At 44.7% G+C, this 18,363-nt stretch overlaps 1 protein-coding gene across 1 annotated transcript in view; it reads left to right on the plus strand.

Annotated features, from left to right (window-relative positions):
• cps1 (carbamoyl-phosphate synthase 1, mitochondrial) overlaps positions 1–18,363 on the plus strand; it is a 730,040-nt gene that overhangs the window by 148,701 nt on the left and 562,976 nt on the right. Inside the window, exons 28-34 of the mRNA XM_043693435.1 lie at positions 5,670–5,745; positions 6,936–7,013; positions 9,031–9,138; positions 11,617–11,706; positions 13,008–13,178; positions 15,421–15,495; positions 16,201–16,299. Of these exons, the coding sequence (XP_043549370.1) occupies positions 5,670–5,745; positions 6,936–7,013; positions 9,031–9,138; positions 11,617–11,706; positions 13,008–13,178; positions 15,421–15,495; positions 16,201–16,299 (697 nt within the window). The remainder of the gene's footprint in view (positions 1–5,669; positions 5,746–6,935; positions 7,014–9,030; positions 9,139–11,616; positions 11,707–13,007; positions 13,179–15,420; positions 15,496–16,200; positions 16,300–18,363) is intronic.

Consider the following 18,363-nt stretch of genomic DNA (forward strand, 5'->3'; position numbering starts at 1 on the left):
TATATACCTCCAGGGATTCCCTTGATCCCAGCTGCCTGTATCTCAGGCGCCTCCTTTTTTTTTCTGGTCAAAACCTCAATATCTCTTGTCATCCAGGGTTCCCTCTTTGGAAAGACAAGGACTGCTGAAGGATAGTCAGCATAGCTTTGTCTGTGGGAAATTGTGTCTCACTAACTTGATTGAATGTATTGAAGAGGTGACAAAGAAAATTGATGAAGGCGGAGTTGTAGACGACTGTGTATGGACTTCAGCAAAGTGTTTGACAAGGTTCTGCAGGGTCGACTGGTTAGTAAGGCTAGATCACATGGGATCCGGGAGAGCTAGCCAATCGGAGATAAAATTGGCTTGAAGGAACAAAACAGATGGTGATGGTTGAAGGTTGCTTTTCAGACTTGAAGGTGGTCACCAGCAGCGTGGTCCAAGGATAAGTGCTAGATCCACTGCTCTTTGTTGTCACAAAGCTGGTCCTTTTTCTCAAAGTTACTGTGCCCTTGATTTTTTTCAGAGAAGTCGTAAAACAGCCCAGGCTCCGAAACGGCTGGGTTGGTGCGGAAATGAATGCTTTGTTGGGGTCCTTGTTGTTTACCCTAACAGTGCGTCAGACCAAAAGCTTGAAAGATCTTTTGGAAAACTGGTATAGTCAAGGGGGCCAGCTCTCTATGTGCAGTTCAGTTCAGTTGCAGCAGGGGATGTGCAAAACAGACTGTTGCATTTCCTTTCCTTGCAAACTGTCAGCCTTAGTTTGATTTTTACCTTTTGTGCTAAGGGGTATGTGTATTGGGAAGTTGCAAGTGGTTTTGGAACAATATCATTAAGTCAGGTTTGGATAGGATACGCTTGGTGGTATTCTGTTTTCTGTTCTTTTGTGTTTCATTCTGTAAATAAATCTTGTTTAAAACTTGGCAGACAACCCAGCTAATTTACACCGGGAATACCCACTAGCTAAACAAATAGCGAAGTTATGGTCTGGGCTACCTGCTTAAAAATGTTTTGAGGGGTCTGGCCTAATCCATAACATTGTCACTTATATAAATGATTGGGTGTGAATACAGGAAGTATGGTTAGTAAGTTTTTAGATGACACCAAAAATGCAGTGGAGAGTGAAGAGGATTAAAGAATCGGAGTTATACAGCACAGAAGCGGACTCTTTGATCCAACACGTCCATGCTGACCAGATATCCTAAATAAATCTAGTCTCATTGGTCAGCATTTGGCCCGTATCACACTAAACACTTGCTATTCGTATACCCATCCAGATGCCTTTTAAATGTTGTCATTGTACCAACCTCTACTGCTTCCTCTAGAACCATACACGCGCCACCCTCTGCATGGAAAAGGTGCCCCTCGGGTCCCTTTTACATTTTTCCCCTCTCACCTTAACTTTATGCCCCATAGGTTGGACGTCCCCACCCAAGGGAAAATACTTGGTCTATTTATCCTGCCCATGCCCCTCATGATTTTATAAACCACTATAAGGCCACCCCTCAGCCTCTGATGTTGCAGGGAAAACAGTCCCAGCCTATCCTGATAGCTCAAAGTGTCCAACATTCTTGTTAGTTTTTTTTTCCTCAATCCTTTCAAGTTTCATAACATCCTTCCAATAGCAGGGATGCTAGAATTGCACACAGTCTTCCAATAATGACTTAACCAATGTCCTGCACAACTGTAACATGTCCCAAATCATATACTCAATGCACTGACCAATAGAGGTAAGCATACCAAATGCTGCCTTCACTATCCTATGACTATGTGACTCCACTTTCAAGGAATTACAAACCTGCACTCTTAAGGTCTCTTTGTTCAATTACACTCCCCAGGGCCAGGCTTATTTGGAATTACTAGCTTTCAGAGTGCTGCTCTTTCATCAAGTAACTGTAGAGCAGGATCATAAGACACAGAATTTGTAACAAAGGATCATAGTGTCATGTGATCTGATACGATATATTGAACAAACCTAATTAAGTCTTCCATCTTTTAGAATGGGTTGTAGGTTTTGATTCATTAATATGTAAATCTCAGAACTTATTTTAAGTCACATTCATGAGATAAGGTTTTCTAAAATAGGTGACATCTCAGCTCAGACAATGCATTAAAAGTGTGAGATTAGAGTCTGCCTGTATCCCAATCTTGAGTCAGACTGGTTCTATTTCCAACTGGGAATTTATAAATGGATTGTCTGCCTGCAGATGGTGTGCTTTTTGAACAAAATAGAACTGTAATTACAGATACATTCTGTAAATCCAAACTCACCCCATAGACTTGTGTATTCAATGCTGCCTTTCATATTAGCTTGAGAAATGGCTGGAGGCACTGGGTGCTGCAAATGTTATGGGCCCCAACAACATTCCAGTAATAGTACTGCAGACCTGTGCTTTCGAACTAACCAGTCCCTAGACAAGCTGTTCTAGTATATGAATTGAATTGAATTTATTGTCATGTGTATGAGGCACAGTGAAAAGCTTTGTCTTGCGAGCAATACAGGCAGATCACATAATTTAATTAAACCTGTTGGACTATAACCTGGTGTTGTGTGATTTTTAACTTTGTACACCCAGTCCAACACCAGCATCTCCAAATCATGACAAGTACAGGTGAATGTTAAGAGTTTGAGAGTCCGTTCAGTATTCCAACAACAGTAGGGCAGAAACCATTATGAAACCGGCTGGTGTGTGTGTTCAGGCTTCTGTACCTTCTCCCCGTTGGTAGAGGTTGTGGAAAAACATTGCCAGGGTGGGATGGATGTTTGAGAATGCTGGCGGCTTTTCCTTGATAGTGGGCCTGGTAGATGGATTCTATAAATGGGAGGTTGGCCTTTATGATTGTCCAGGCAGAGTTCTCCATTCTCTGTAACCGTGTCCGATCTTGAATGGTACAGTTGCCATACCAGGTAGTGTTACATCCAGACAGAATGCTCTCGATGGTGCACCTATAGAAGTTGGCAAAGGTATTTGCTGTCATGCCAAATTTCCTCCGCTGCCTGAGGAAGAAGTGACGTCGTTGGGCCTTTGTAACCAGTGAGTCCAAGAAAGCTTGTGGTGGATGACCACTCCCAAGAGCCTGAGACTCTCCACTCGTTCCATCTCTATGCTATTAATGTGTAGGGGAGGAATGAGTAACATCCCGCCGAAAGTCAATGATGAGTTCCTTGGTTTTGCTGGCATTGAGAGCTAGGTTGTTCTCATTGCACCATTCTTCCAGGTCTGTAGTCTGTTTCGTCACCATCTGAGATTCGACTAACTATGGTGGTTTCATCAGCGAACTTGTAAATGGCATTAGTCTGGTATTTGGTGACGCAGTCATGGGAATACAGTGAGTACAGTAGGGGGCTTAGTACGCTCCTCTGGGGGGTCTTCAGTGTTGATTGTTAGTGAGGATGCAATATTGTTCTCTCTCTTCACTGATTGAGGCCTGTGGGTCAGGAAACTGAAGATCCAGCTGCAGAGGCTTAGTCCCAGATCACTAAGTTTAGTAATCAGCCTCGGGGGGATAATAGTGTTGAAGGCTGAACTGTAGTCAATGAGTAGAATTCTTACATAGCTGTTCTTGGTGTCAAGATGTTCTAGGGAGGAGTGAAGGGCATCTGACATGGATCTGTTGGTCCGATATGCAAATTGGAGTGGGCCAAGAGTAGTGGGGAATGTTGGACTTGATTAATGCTATGACCAGCCTTTCAAAGCGCTTCATGACCATTGAAGTTAGGACCACTGGGCAGTAGTCATTGAGACAAGCTGTATGAGCCTTCTTACACATGGGGATGATGTTCGCCCTCTTGAAACAGGCAGGGACTGTAGCCTGCTGCAGGGAGAGGTTGAAGATCTCCCAAGAAGACCTCTGCCAGTTGATCTGCTCATGCTCTAAGTGCACGGCCTGATATTCCATCTGGTTGCATCACTTTCCTTGGATTCACACAAAAGAAAACTGATCTGACCTTTGATGCAGTGACTGTTGGGATAGGTTTGTCAGGATTGTCGACCTCTCTGCTGAAATTCTGCTCAAAGCGAGCATAGAAGGCATTGAGACAATCTGGGAGGGATATGTCATCGTCTGCTATCTTGCACTGTCTTATTTTGGAAGCTGTGATGTCATTCAGCCCTTGCCATAGTCGGGGATGTCTGTCTGGATCTCTAGTTTGGATCAGTATTGGTCCTTGGCTGTCTTAATGGCTCTGCGAAGGTCATACTTGGATTCCTTATATTTGAGTGGGTCTCCTGATCTGAAGGCCTCACAGCTACCTACAACACTGGCATCTACCCAACAATCTGGAAAGTTGCTCAGGTTTTCCAGCTCCATCTCACCTATAAGCCACTCTGGTTGAGGAAGAGCAGAGTTTCATGTGGGACACCTCACCCGCCCGTAGCCATTTAATAAAAATTAAAGGCAGGGTGGATAGCAAGAGTGGGGGACCCGATTACTAGGGGTCATGAGTTTAAGGTGAGAGGGGAAAAGTTTGAGGGAGATATGCATGGAAAGTTCTTTACACAGATGGTAGTGAGTGCCTGGAATGCGTGGCCAGCGGAGGTGGTAGAGGTGGGCACAATAACGTCATTTACGATGTATCTAGACAGATACATGAATGGGCAGGGAGCAGAGGGATACAGATCCTTAGAAAATAAGCATCAGGTTTAGATAGACGATCTGGATTGGCACAAGCTTGGAGGGCTGAAAGGCCTGCACCTGTGCTGTAATGTTCTTTGTTCTGGTCTCCACACAAGAGAAATTATATGATTGCACCAGAGGGGTTGTAGAAGAGGATTTACCAGAATGTTGCATGGAATGGAGGGAGTTAGCTATGAAAAGAGCCTGGATAAGCTTGGGTTGCTTTCTTTAGAGCAGAGAAGGTTGAGGAAGAATAGAAACAGAAATTGCTGCAGGAGAAACTCGGCAAGTCTGGCAGCATCTGTGCAGACTGTGTTAACGTTTCGTGCCCACTGACCCTTCTTCAGACCAAGTGGGAAGGACTGGAGCACACTGCCTGAATAGGTAGTTGAGGCTGAAAACCTCACAACGTTGAAAAACTACTTGGATGAGCACTTGAAATGTCAACATTCGAGACTATCGGTCTGCCGTGGGAATGTGCAGACATGATGGGCTGCAGGGCTTCTTCTGCACTGTATGTTTTTGATTCCAAAGTGATGGTGATCTGTCTTTTTGAACTGCTGCAGTCTGTGCTGTAGGTAGACCTACAATGCACTTAGCGACCGAATTCCAGGATTTTGACCCAGCAACAGTGGAATGGTCACATGTTTCCTAATCCGGATGGTGAGTGGTTTAAAAGGCCACTTGCAGCTGATGGTGTTTCCGTGTATCTGCTGCCCTTGGCTGTTTAGATGCTGAAGGTCATGGGTATGTAGGCGCTGTCTAAGGATTTTAGGTGAATTTCTGCAGTGTATCTTGTATTTATTGCTAATGAGCATCAATGGTAGAGGGAATGGATGCTTCTGGATGAGGCTGAGTGAGCAGGCTGCTTTGTCCTGTGTAGTGTAAACCTTCCTGAGTTATTGGAACTAAGCTGGCTGTATGGGTATGTGTATGTATCTGTGTTCATGTGCGTGTGTGTGATGCTGAACTTTTATGTGGGTGAGGGTGGGGGTTTCTGGGTGATCAGGTGAATACTGTTTGGTAGCTAGGCACTGCTGAAAAGTCATGACCTTTTGTCTGGTCTCCCTCAGTGGTTCAGCGATGAACGTGGCTCATGATGCGACAGAGATGAAGAAATTCCTTGCTGAGGCAGCTCGTGTCTCTCAGGTATGTTCATTCCCTGCTGCCTGACTTGGCTTGTTCTGCTGCTGGTGCACTCTTTGTTGAGGCCCCATTGATTCATGAGTAATTTCTCATCTTGTTCAATTTGGATGAACTGCAGTGGTAAGCAGCTTTTGAAATGCAAAATATTTTTTATCAACTTTACTTACTTAGGAAAACTGATCTACTGTTGCAAGTGATCTATGCAGGTAGAGAGTGGCTGCTGGTACAAACATCAAAGAGGCATTAAACTTTCATTTAAATAGTGACAAATCTACAGAGGCATGTGGAGGCCCTTCTACGGGATTAACAAGAAATTAACTTGCAGGTGCAGTCAGGAACTAGGAATCAAAGATCATGAGGTTGTAGTACAAGAGTCAGAGTCTTGTAATTGTGTAGTCCTGTAGTCAGACTGCGTCTGGAATACTTGTGCTGTTTCTGTCTCTATTTCTGATGAGAGCAAGGCTGCAGTGAAACCCATTGTCTGGGAGTGCATGTGTTGTCCAGCAACAAGAGCTTTGAGTCTAGCTGTCTAGAGTTCAGAAAAATGAGAGGTGATCTCATTGAAATGTAGGAAATGCTTTGGGTCTCGAGCAGGTAGCTAGCGATAGTTGCTTTCCCTGGCCGGAGACTCATCCCAGAGGACTGCTTTGTCCCTTTGTGAGTGCTGCTGGAGCTACACCCATCCAGGCAAGTGGGGAGTATTCCATCTCACTCCTGACCTGTGCTTTGTACATCATGGACGGGCTTTGAGAAGTCAGGTGGTGGATTACTTGCTGCAAGATTTCTAGCCTCTGAACCACTGTAGTAGTTTAAGTGCGAGTCCATTTGATTTTTCTGGTCAATGGTAACCTCTAGAATATTTCTAATGGGGGAATTCAGTGCTGACAACGCCATTGAATATCAATGGGAGTTGGTTCGATTGTTTCCTGTTTGAGATGGTCATTATCCGGTATTTGTGTGGCACAAATATTACTTGCCATGTGTCAACCCAAGCCTGGGTATTATCTAGATATTGCTATATTTGCACATGATTTACTGAGGAGTTATGAAGAGTGCTGAACATTCTGTAGTCATCAGCAACCATCCTAATCAATGCAGTAAAGAGCCAGTTCTGATGACAAACGCACATGTTTGGAATCCCTGAAGTAGACGTGACTGTCCTGACACTGAACCATATCTTTCATTGGCTGCAGGAACATCCAGTTGTCCTCACCAAGTTTGTTGAAGGAGCACGCGAGGTTGAGGTTGATGCAGTCTCCAAGGAGGGCAAGGTAAGATGAAAGCTTCATGAGCCAAGCTTCAGTTTGTGTTCCAGAGTCAATGTGTTAATCACATGTAGCTGTCTGAGCTGCCTCTGTCATGTCCTAACTGGTACAGGCACCTGTTCATGTCTGGTTTTGCAGCAAGTGCAGACACTAAAGTGAGCAGATACCATCACTATGTTGTGGCCTATTGTTCTAAAACCGGTCCTACCAAGGATCCACAGACATGGTGGTGTAATCCTCTGGAGGCTCCCACTGTGATGACCACACTACCCAGGGTGAGAAATCAAATGCCAGGACTCTGGGCACAACAGAGAACAGATATTCCACAACCTCAGCAGACCTGCTGGAAGACAGAGAGTTTGCTGAGGCAGCTTAAGGAAAAATAGCGGTGTCTCACAATGGGGAGGTGTCATCACCGGCCTACACTGAAGACCTCGGTAAGAGCATTGGGGTGAAGGAGATCCCGTTTGCAGGTTTATTTACTGACCAGGCCAATCGACTGCAACAGGACATTGATAGGCTAGCAAAATAGGCTGCTGGGTACAGGTTGAACCAGAGATATGTGAAGTGGTGCATTATGGCAGAAGGAGGAAGGAGAGATGATTGAGACTGAATGGCACAGTTCCAGAAAGTGTGCAGGGGGGACTGGAGTACATGTGCATCAATCTTTAAAGGTGAAGGACATATTGAGAGAGTGATTAGTAAAGGATATGGGATCTTGGACTTTATTAGTAGGAGTATTGAGTACAAAAACTGGAAAGTATAGTCTACCCTTTATAGATCTCTTGATAGATCACAACTAAAATTTTGCTTCTATTTCTGGTCACCACACTTCAGGGAGAATGTGAGGGTCATAGAGTGCAGAGGAGATTTACTAGATTGGCTCTCTGGATGAGGGAACTTAACTACAATGTTTGGTGGATGAACTGGTGTTGTTCTGTTTAGAACAAATGGGGTTGAAGTCAAATTAACAGGTATGTAAAGTTATGACTGATTTTTTTGGTTCGGTAGATGAAGGAAAGCTGTTCCCATTAACTGATAGTACAAGGAATAGAGGCTGCAGATTCAGGGCTTTGGACAGAGGGGGATGTGGGGAAGAGTGTTTGTTGTACACAGTGAAACTGGAACTCGTTCATAGTGTGGTGGGAGTGTGGGGGTATATGTGGGTAGGTAGGTGAAGTCAAAGGGAGGGGGGAAAAGTGGAGATGGTGGTGGTGTTTGGTTGGAAACAGAGTATTGGTGATTCCAAAGGGAACGTGGTTGTTGCTTGAGGCAAATAAGCAAGTGAGGGAGCTTGAGGACAGTTGAGAGGCGATTGAGGAGTGTTTGAGGGGTATTGAGGGGCGCTTGTCAGTTTGACCAGATTGCTGCACAGTGATTTCTCATGAGTTCTTCAGCTCCCAACAGGGAGCCTGCAATTCTGCCAGAGATTTAGAGATCCCCAAGGTGTTAAACGGAGGTTGTGCCTGCCCCCTAAGCATGTAGTCCAACTCCCACTGAACACTATTTTGTTGACAAATAGATGTCCCGGCCACTCTTTTTAACCATCAATCCAACATTAGCAAGAACAATATGATAGCTGCTCGTTACCACATTGTTATTTGTGGGCACTTTCTGTGCACAGATTGAATTTCCTGCATCATGGCAAAGATGGCACTTGATAAAGAAATAATTTGAAAATACTCCATTGTGTGTAAAACATTTGGGGTTGTGAAAGGTGCTATATAAATGTGAGTCATTATGCTTATTCCTTATGTGCATTGTTGTGTGAGACCACATGTTCTGAAATGTGTCGTTCCATCGGTGTCGTTCCATCGGTTCCATTCCTTGTCCAAAGACCTGCATTCCTTGCGCACCTTTTCCCAGCCTGGGTCTTCCACGTTTTGGGTGAGGGTTTTGCTGTCACCGGAAGTGATCTTCTTGTCAAATTGATGGAAAATTTTGCACAAGCTGTAGGTTCCAGAGCAGCTGCAGTTATTGGTGGCTGACCATTGCTGGCTAATATTTGTGCCTTCCTTGTCAGGTCCTAGCTCACGCCATCACTGAGCACGTGGAAGATGCAGGTGTCCATTCAGGAGATGCCACCCTAATCCTGCCAACGCAGACCATCAGCCAAGGAGCCTTGGAGAAGGTAAGGTGCAGCCTGTGTCACTGACTTGCACAGCACAGACAAAAGTACCCATAGTACCTGTGCTAACTCTGTGATAAGAGTCATACAGCATGGAAACAGGCCCTTCAGCCCAATTCATCCATGCTGACCAGGTTTCCTAAACTGAATTAGACCTGTTTGCCTGCATTTGTCCCATACCCTTCAAACCTTTTCTATCCATGCAGTTGTCCAAATATCTTTTATATGTTGTAATTGTACTCCCCTTTATCACTGCCTCTGGCAGCTTGTTCCATACATGCCCCACTCTTTGTGTGAAAGTGTGGTAGTAAGGTCTCTTTTAAATCTTTCCCCTCTCATCTTCAACCCATGACCTTTAGTTTTGAACTCCCCTTTTCTGGGGAAAAGACCTTGGCTGTTCACCTTATCCATGCCTGTCATGATTTTATAAACCTCTTTAAGGCCACCCCTTAGTCTCCCATGCACAGGGGAAAAAAGTACAGCCAGTCCTGCATCTCCTCATAACCCAACCTCTCCAGCCTTGGTAATATGCTTGTAAATCATTTTTGCTCCTTTTTCAGTTTAATACTATTCCTTCCTCTAACAGGTTGAGCAGATTGTATACTGTACTCCAAATGTGGGTTCACCATGTACACCCATAACAGGAAGTTCCAACTACTGTACTCCGTGCACTGACTGATGAAGGCAAGTGTGCCAAATGCCGCCTTCACCCTGTCGATCTGCGATGCCTCTTTCAAGGACAAGCATCTGCGGTCTAGAGTGATAGAACCAGTCCCACTGCCCAGTTCACTTCCCCATAGCCCTATAAATTCCTCTATTATTTTAAGTGTTTATCTGTACCCATTTTGAGGGATAGCATTGGATGATCCCCATATTTTTTGCATCTTCACAATGCAGCCATCAGATTTCTTCAATCTCGTTTCTTTGCCAATTAGACATAGAGTCACACAGCACAGTAACAGGCCCTTTGGCCTATCAGGTCTATGCCAACAACAAACACTAAATTGTATACATTCCATTTACCTGCACTTGGTCCACAGCTTACTGTGTCACAGCATTTTAAATGCATGTCCAGATGCTTCTTAAATGCTCTGAAGGTACCAACCTCCACTACCCTCTGGGTGAAAAGATTCTTTCTCCGTTCTCCAGTAGATCACTTGCTCCTCATCTAAAACATAGACTTATCTCTCCTCGTAACTGAGACTTATCAACCCAGGCCACATCCTGGTGAATCTCGTCTGTATCCCCTCTAGTGCAACCACATCTTCTGATCATATGGTGACCGGAATTGCACGGCCTTACTAATGTTTTATAAAGTTGTAACAAGACTTCCTTTCTTACCATCTGTCTGCTTGTGCTGACACCTTCAGAAATCTATACACCAGATCCCTTTATTACTCAGTACTTCCCTAGTATCCTACCACTCATTGTGTATATCCATCCCTTATTAGACTTCTCAAAATGATTTGATTAGATTAAATTAGATTCCCTACAGTGTGGAAACAGGCCTTTCGGTCCAGCAAGTCCACACCAACCCTCAGAAGAGGTACCCCCCCCCCCCCCCAGACCCTAGGCAATTTAGCATGGCCAATTCACCTACTCTGCACGTCTTTGGATTATGGGGGGAAACCGGAGCATCCGGAGGAAACCCACGCAGACACGGAGAGAGCGTGCAAACTCCACACAGACAGTACAGTCACCCAAGGCTGGAATTGAACCTGGGTCCCTGGCACTGAGGTAGCAGTGCTAACCACTGAGCCACCGTGCCACCCCGCAAAATGCATTTTCTTATACTTTTAATTTTTAATTGAATTTTGGATTAAATGCCATTTGCCAGTGCTCTGTCCAATTTATAGGTGACCATCCTCCTCACTATCAACAACACCACTTGTTTTCACGTCATCTGCAAACTTACTAATTATACTTCTGCTTTCAAATCCAAGTGGTTAAGTATATACAAGCAGCAAGGATCCCAGCACTGATTCCTGTGGGATGCTGCTGGTTACAGGCTTCCAATCACAGAAACACCCCCCCCACTATCACTCTTTGCCTTCTATTTATAAGCCAATTTTGGATCCAGTTTGCCAACTGTCTTTGGATCACATGGGCTGTTATGTTTCAGACCAGCCTTCCATCAAACGCCTTAATGAAGTCCATGTAAACCACATCTACTGCGCTACTCTCATCAATATAATCGGTCAACTTTTCAAAAGACTCAATTAAATTAGTCAACCTTGCAAAAGACTCAGTTAAATTAGTCAGACAGGATCTCCCACTTGCTGACTGTCCCTGATCAATCCCTGCTTTTCCATGCTGAGTTAGCATGGAGGGTCTGAAGGACCATGTGGGGTGGAGGGGGGGTGAAGGCAAGAGACTGGATTAACGCTGGAGTCACAAAGAACACAGGAGGTGGAACTACTAGAACCAGTATGAATCAGCATACTATTTAACTGTGACCTTTTCATTCTTTCTGCTTTTTAGGTGAAGATTGCAACCAGAAAGATCTCCAGGGCGTTTGAGATTTCTGGACCATTTAATGTACAGTTTCTTGTGAAGGGGAATGATGTGATGGTAAGCCGCCTGACAAATCAGGTTTTTGGGGTTTTACGGGAATGGTAAACCTCAGGCAGACTCTGTTACTTTCCTCTGTTCCTCCTGCGTTCGTTTGCTGGGTGTTTGTTTGAACGGGCTCTCCAGCCTGTTATCTTCTATCTCCAGCCTGTTATCTTGTCATCATTTGGGTACATCATGTCTTAGATCTTGCAGTAAGTGACACATTGGCACCAGCCCAAAGCTTTCAACATGTCAACAGCTGGGAGCTGAACCACCAACAGATAGGGCAGCCACTTCAGAGGAGGTGCAGGTGAAGCGAGATAAGAAGAGGCTATGTCCCCACTTGCACTGGTTTAGGCGTTCCAATTGAATGTGTGTGGATATGGAGGTGGGAGGATGCGGGTGAATATTCATTCACATCAAATATACACTGATTCCAGTTTGTGAAAGAAACAGTTGCAGAATGCAGAGTCTTTGTGCTGGCTTCTTAATTTGAGTATTAATTCAATAAAGCTGATTCTTTTGGTTTATGGTTCTATAGGGATTGTAACAGCAGCAGGATTATGAATGAGTTCATGTTTGTGGAGAGTTTTGGATAGAACATGGCCTTCTCAGAACCTGGACTTAAAGAGAAGCAAAGTCAGGGACAAGTTCAATGGATTTAGATTTGATAAATTCTTACAGATGAATGATATTTATCCAGGAAACCGGAGGGAGATTTGAGATGAGATTTATGGGATAGCATGATGAACTCAGAGCTGATAACTGTGCAGATGGTGCTGTTCCCATGTATCTGCTACCCTAACCCTTCTGGATAGAAGGGGTCGTGGGTTTAAAAGGTGCTGTCGAAGGATCTTTGGTGAATTTCTACAGTGCATCTTATTGATTTTTGGTGGTGGAGGGGAGGGAGTGAGTTTAGTGCCTATCACGCAGCCTGCTTTGTCTTGGATGGTTTCAAGGTCTTTAGGAGCTGCACCTATCCAGCCAAGGTGGGTATATACCATCATATGCATGACCTGTGCCTTGGAGATGATCTTTGGAGAGTCAGGAGGTGAATTACTCACTGCAGGGTTCCCCACGGGTGGAGAAAAGTATTCGGCTTACCTTTAGTCCTTCTGAGAAACGCAGAGCTGCCTGTGTCACGCTGTTAGTCGCTATCCTTAATGAGCTCTTGCTTTTTGTCTTCACTGTTCTCACTGGAGACCAACTGGAAGTGGTGTTCACCTGCAGCTATCCTTACAAGATTGCTAACTGCATGAATGAATGCATGAACAAGCCCTGAATGCTTTCATCCTAGCTGTATCTCTATTGATGACCAGGTGATTGAGTGTAACCTCAGGGCATCCAGGTCCTGCCCCTTTGTCTCAAAGACCATTGGAGTTGACCTCATCAACGTGGCAACGCGGGTGATGATTGGCGAGAGTATGGATGAGACGCCCCTGCCGTCATTGGAAAATCCCATCATACCAACCGAGTATGTGGGCATCAAGGTATGGCAAGCAATCCAGGCTGGGGGGTGGGCATTTAGCATAATGATTCTCGCCCATTCACTCAGCCTCTAGTAGAGAATCTCTCCCTAAGACGCACAGTTGAGCTGCTGTTCAGATTAAGGTGCAAGTGGTGCTGTTTAAGAAGATAGATTCTTTGGAATGTTTTCTTAATAAATGTGGCAGGCTTGAATTGGTGCAAGGCCTTTCTGAGCTTTACCAGAAGCAGTGTTCCTTGTTGCTGTCTGTGCAGCTTAATTTTTCCAGTTTGCATTTCCCATTCAGCAGGGCTTGACAACTGAATGCCAGAGGAGGAAACACTAATCCCCATTTGTCTGAATTGATTCCTAGTATCAAATCTCAACATCTGCAATGGGCAAGGGTTTTTGGTCAGGTGATAGACCCAGACTACAAAGTAGAGATCCATTCCGTTCAGTTGCAATGCCATAAGTATGTTAGATATAGGAGCATAATTAGGCCTTTCAGCCCATCATGTTTGCTCTCCCATTTGATCATGGCTGATATGTTTCTCAGCCCCATTATCCTGCCTTCACCACCCAGAACCTATACCTCTGTCTTAAGTACCTCTGTCTTGCAGAACTCCACTAGTCACTAGCTGCCACCCTGAAAAAGACCCCTTTGACCTTACTCTCTGCCTTTTGCCAGTCAGCCAATCTTCTATCCATGTCATTGCCCCTAACACCAAGGGCTCTTATTTAGCAACCTTCTGTGTAGCACCTTGTCAAAGGTCTTCCGGAAATTCAACTTGATCAGGTCCACTGGCTGTCCTTTGTCTAACTTGCTCATTCCCTCCTCCAAGAATTCTAACAGCTTTGTTAGGTATGTCCTCCTCTTGACAAAGCCTTGCTGACTCCAACCTAGTTTTCAGTGCACTTCCAGTGTTACACAATTTCATTCTTAGTAATGGACTCTAAAATCTTACCAGTGACGGAGGACAGGCTAACCAGTTTATAGTTGTCCTGTCTTCTGCCTCCCTCCATTCTTAAACAAGGTTGCTACGTTAGCCATTTTCCAGTCCTCTGGGACCCTCCCTGACTCCAGTGATTCCTGAAAGGTTATATCACCAATGCCTCTACAATCTCCTTAGCTAGTTCCTTCGAGAGCTGGGGATGTGGCCCATCTGGTCTGGGTGATGTATCTAGTTGCAACTTTTACAGCTTCAGAATCTCCTCAGGGATGGTCACTACACTGTCCCCTGACTGTTTTGAAGTTCTGGTATGTTGCTGTGTCTTCCACTGTTGAAACTGATGCAAAGTACATGTTCAGTTGCTTCACCATTTCTTTGGGAAATTAAGCTGGCAATGGGAACAATATTCTAATGTCCACTCCTTGCCTTTTAGGTTATGGTTTTTTAAAAAAAAAATCTCTTGCAATCTTCTTTTCTATGAGTAGCTAGTTTACCAAGCGTTTTGACTACGTTGCTGAACTATTTAGTTAGGAGGTTTCTGCTCTTTGCAGTGTTAAGTATGGGGACAGTCTGCACGTGGGTGTGAGATGAACATAGGAAGTTTCAATTAGATCTTCCGTCACCCTTCCAAAGGGTGATGCAGCGGTCAGGAAAGTTGTTTAAATGTTTTAAATGCAGAATAATGCTGGAAGGGCAGAGAGAGCAATTGTATACAACCTCAAACTTTATTCAAAGCAAAATTAAAATGAGTAAGTTTTGAAATTGAAAGTTATTTTTATTCATTCATGGGATGAGACCATTGCTGGCTCGGCCCACATTTATTGCCCATCCCTAATTACCCATGAGAGTGAACACATTTCTGTGGTTCTGGAGTCATATGTAGGGAGGAATGGCAAATTCCTTGCCTTAAGGTTGTCAGAAAAGCAGATGAGTTTTCCAGCAGTTGACAACAGATTCATGGACATCGGTGGACTCTTAATTCCAGACTTGCATTGAAGTCAAATTCCACTGTCTGCCTTGGTAGGTCTTGAACCCACCTCCCCAGAACATTACTCGAGTCTCTGGATTAACGATCCGGTGATACTGTTGTCATTTTCTCATGAAGTTGAGGTACCTGAGGCCATTCCACTAAGATTGTGGGCAGAGGTTGGGAAAATGAACATGGTGAGTTCAGGTTTCACCTGCAGTGGGCGCTGTTCAGTAACAGTGAAACCATCAGTGTCTGTGCTGTATACATACGCTGCATTAAAATCCACGAGTGAACTGTTTCAAACTCTGTAAAAGCAACTATCTTCAGCTTCATTTGGTCACTTGCAGGCGCCCATGTTTTCTTGGCCACGACTCAGGGACGCAGACCCAATTCTACGCTGTGAGATGGCATCGACTGGAGAGGTACCTGTAACATTTTGTTTATCTCCTTTAGCTTGCTGACCTGGGAGTCATTACACAGAGGAACATCCTGACTGTTAATTGTGTATTGCTGGTAGGGGGAAAGAGCTGCAGAGGTTTCTCCCATAATTCAAAGCAATTTCTCACTGATTGAAGTTGGGAAAAAAAATGCAACTCCTGTTGTGTGTGAAGCTGAGCAGGCAAGATCCAAAAAAAACCCCTGCAAACTGGTTGTCTGATCTCAGTGATTGTGATTGAAGGATCAATATTAGTTGGGACACAGGCGATAGCTCCCTAGCTTCTCTGTGCAGTAGTTCCCATTGTATCTCCCACGTTAGGCTGAGTAGAGGACAGTGCCTTGATCTAGCCCAGTGTCTAAAAGAGCAGACTGCCAGGCCGCTATAGCCGTCTTTCAGTGCTGCACGAGAATGTCAGCCAAGGCTTCTTTCAGGTGAAACCTTTTCACTAGTGAATGCCGAGGTTCTGGAATGCGCTGCTGATAAGCATGGCATCCAAAAAATAATTTGGTGGGTATTTTGAAAGGAAGAATGCTTCAGGGATGAGCTGAATGGCCTCCTTTTGCATTGCAACAATTGAACCCGCAACTTTGACTCCCAAGATGAGACTTTTTTTTTTCACTTAACCAAATTTCCCCGAAGTCTCTGGGAAATGTGAGCATGTTGAATCTTTCCTGTTTCTGTTTAACAGGTTGCTTGTTTTGGACCCAATATTTACTCTGCATTCCTGAAGGCGATCCTGTCCACAGGCTTCAAATTACCTCAGAAAGGGATTCTCATTGGAATTCAGGTACTGTTTCGCAACAAGAGGCAACCTCACTGAGAGCCATGTTCACACGGTGTGTGCTTCTAATCAGAACTCCGAGAGCAGGCTTCCTCTCTCCTGAGCAGGCCCTGACTGCCAGCAATCTATGTATGTGAAGGGGGTGGTGTGGGTGTGGTGTGACTGACTCTCAAATGCCTGAGAGCGCTGTGCCATGGGTAGCACATACAGGGAGGTGGTCACTCCCCAGGCAGGAAGAGAATGGATGACAGAACAAGAAGACTAGGCTGGCAGAGCAGGAACCTCCTGTGACCATTCCCCTGCAAAACAGACTCTGCTTTGGATATGGGTGAGGGGAATGGCCTCTCGGAGGAAAGTAGCAGCAGCCAAGTTCATTGGACCCAAGTGGCTTTGCTCCACAGGAGAGGAGGAGGAAGTCTGAATGTGGAATAGTTGCAGGGGATTCAATTGTAGGGACAGTACAGTGGTTAGCACTGCTGCCTCACAACGCCAGGGACCCAGCTAATAGAGTTCGGGAGGGTTTAAGCTAAAATGGCAAGGGAGTGGCAACATGTAAGGGGAGGCAGAAAAGAGAGAAATTAGAGCAAAAACAAATTACAATAGAAAATAGGAAAATGATAGGCAGAGACTTCAAGGGCAAGAATCAAACCAGCGCAAAATACTTGGAATGGGACTAAGAACATTAAGCATTAAGATGGATGAATTAATCATGCTAATAACTTCATATGGGTATGATTAATTGAAATTACAGGGACATTGCTGCAGCATGATCAGGGATGGGGACTGAATATCCAGGAAGGTTTTTTTTAGGAAGAACAGACAAATAAGGAAACGAGGTGGGGTAGTGTTTCTGGTTAAAGAGTAAATTAGCACAATAGTGAGGAAGGGTGTTAGCTCCGGTGAAGTGAAATCTGTATGGGTAGAGCTGATAAACACAGTAAACTTAGAAGGGTCCCTGGTTATAGCAGGGACAAATGAATTAATTGGCAACTGATACATCTGGACAGTTCACCTATGGCAAGTGAGGAGATCAGGAGAGTCTCCAGGCCAGTCAGAACTATGAGGTAGTTACAGTGCTACAGCCTCCCCACCTCAGAGATCACACGTGCAGGTTCTAACCACTAGCTGTATTCCCTAGAAAATGCCCTCTTCCTTTGTGTGGCCACTGCTTCTGATGAAATAATCTGCCACATTAAAGATGACAATCCCGTAGTGGACAGACCATTACAGGGTGCCCCATGTTGGACAGACCATTACAGGGTGCCCCATGTTGGACTGACCATTACAGGATGCCCCATGGTGGACTGTCCATTACAGCCTGCAGGACCGATCAGTCTGTTTATGGGTCTTATTCTTTATCTAAATCTATTAATACAAAAAAATAAGATTTTGTTAAATGAGTTGGATTATATGGAATCCAGGGAGAGCTAGCCAATTGGATACAACATTGGCTTGATGGTAAGAGACAGAGGGTGGTGGTGGTAGAGGGTTCAGTCTGGAAGCCTGTGACCAGCAGTGTGTCACCAGGATTGATGCTGGGTCCACTGTTGTTCATCATTTATATAAATGATTTGGCTGAGAATACAGGAAGCTTGGTTGGTAGGTTTGCTGATGACACTAAAATTGGTACGATGGGCACTGAAAGAAGTTAGCTAAGAGTACAACGGGATCTTGATCAACTGGGCCACTGGGCCAAGGAATACCAGATGGAGTTTAATTTGGATAAATAGCCATTGCATTTTGGTAAGACAAACCAGGGCAGGACTTAACACAATCAGTGGCAGGGCCCTGGGGTCTTGGCGAACAGTGAGAACTTGAGGTGCAGGTACATAGTTCCTTGAAAGTGGTGTCACAGGTAGACAGGGAAGTGAAGAAGGCGTTTGGTAAGTTTGCCTTCTTTGGTTAGGATGTGGAGATGCTGGCATTACGACCGGGGTGGACAAAGTTTTAAAAGAAATCACACAACACCAGGTTATAATCCAACAGGTTTATTTGGAAGTACAAGCTTTCAGAGCACTGCTCCTTCATCAGGTAGCTAGTGCCTTACAACTAATGCAATATATTGAACAA

The sequence above is a fragment of the Chiloscyllium plagiosum genome, chromosome 7 (assembly GCF_004010195.1).
Source record: "Chiloscyllium plagiosum isolate BGI_BamShark_2017 chromosome 7, ASM401019v2, whole genome shotgun sequence".
NCBI lineage: Eukaryota > Metazoa > Chordata > Chondrichthyes > Orectolobiformes > Hemiscylliidae > Chiloscyllium > Chiloscyllium plagiosum.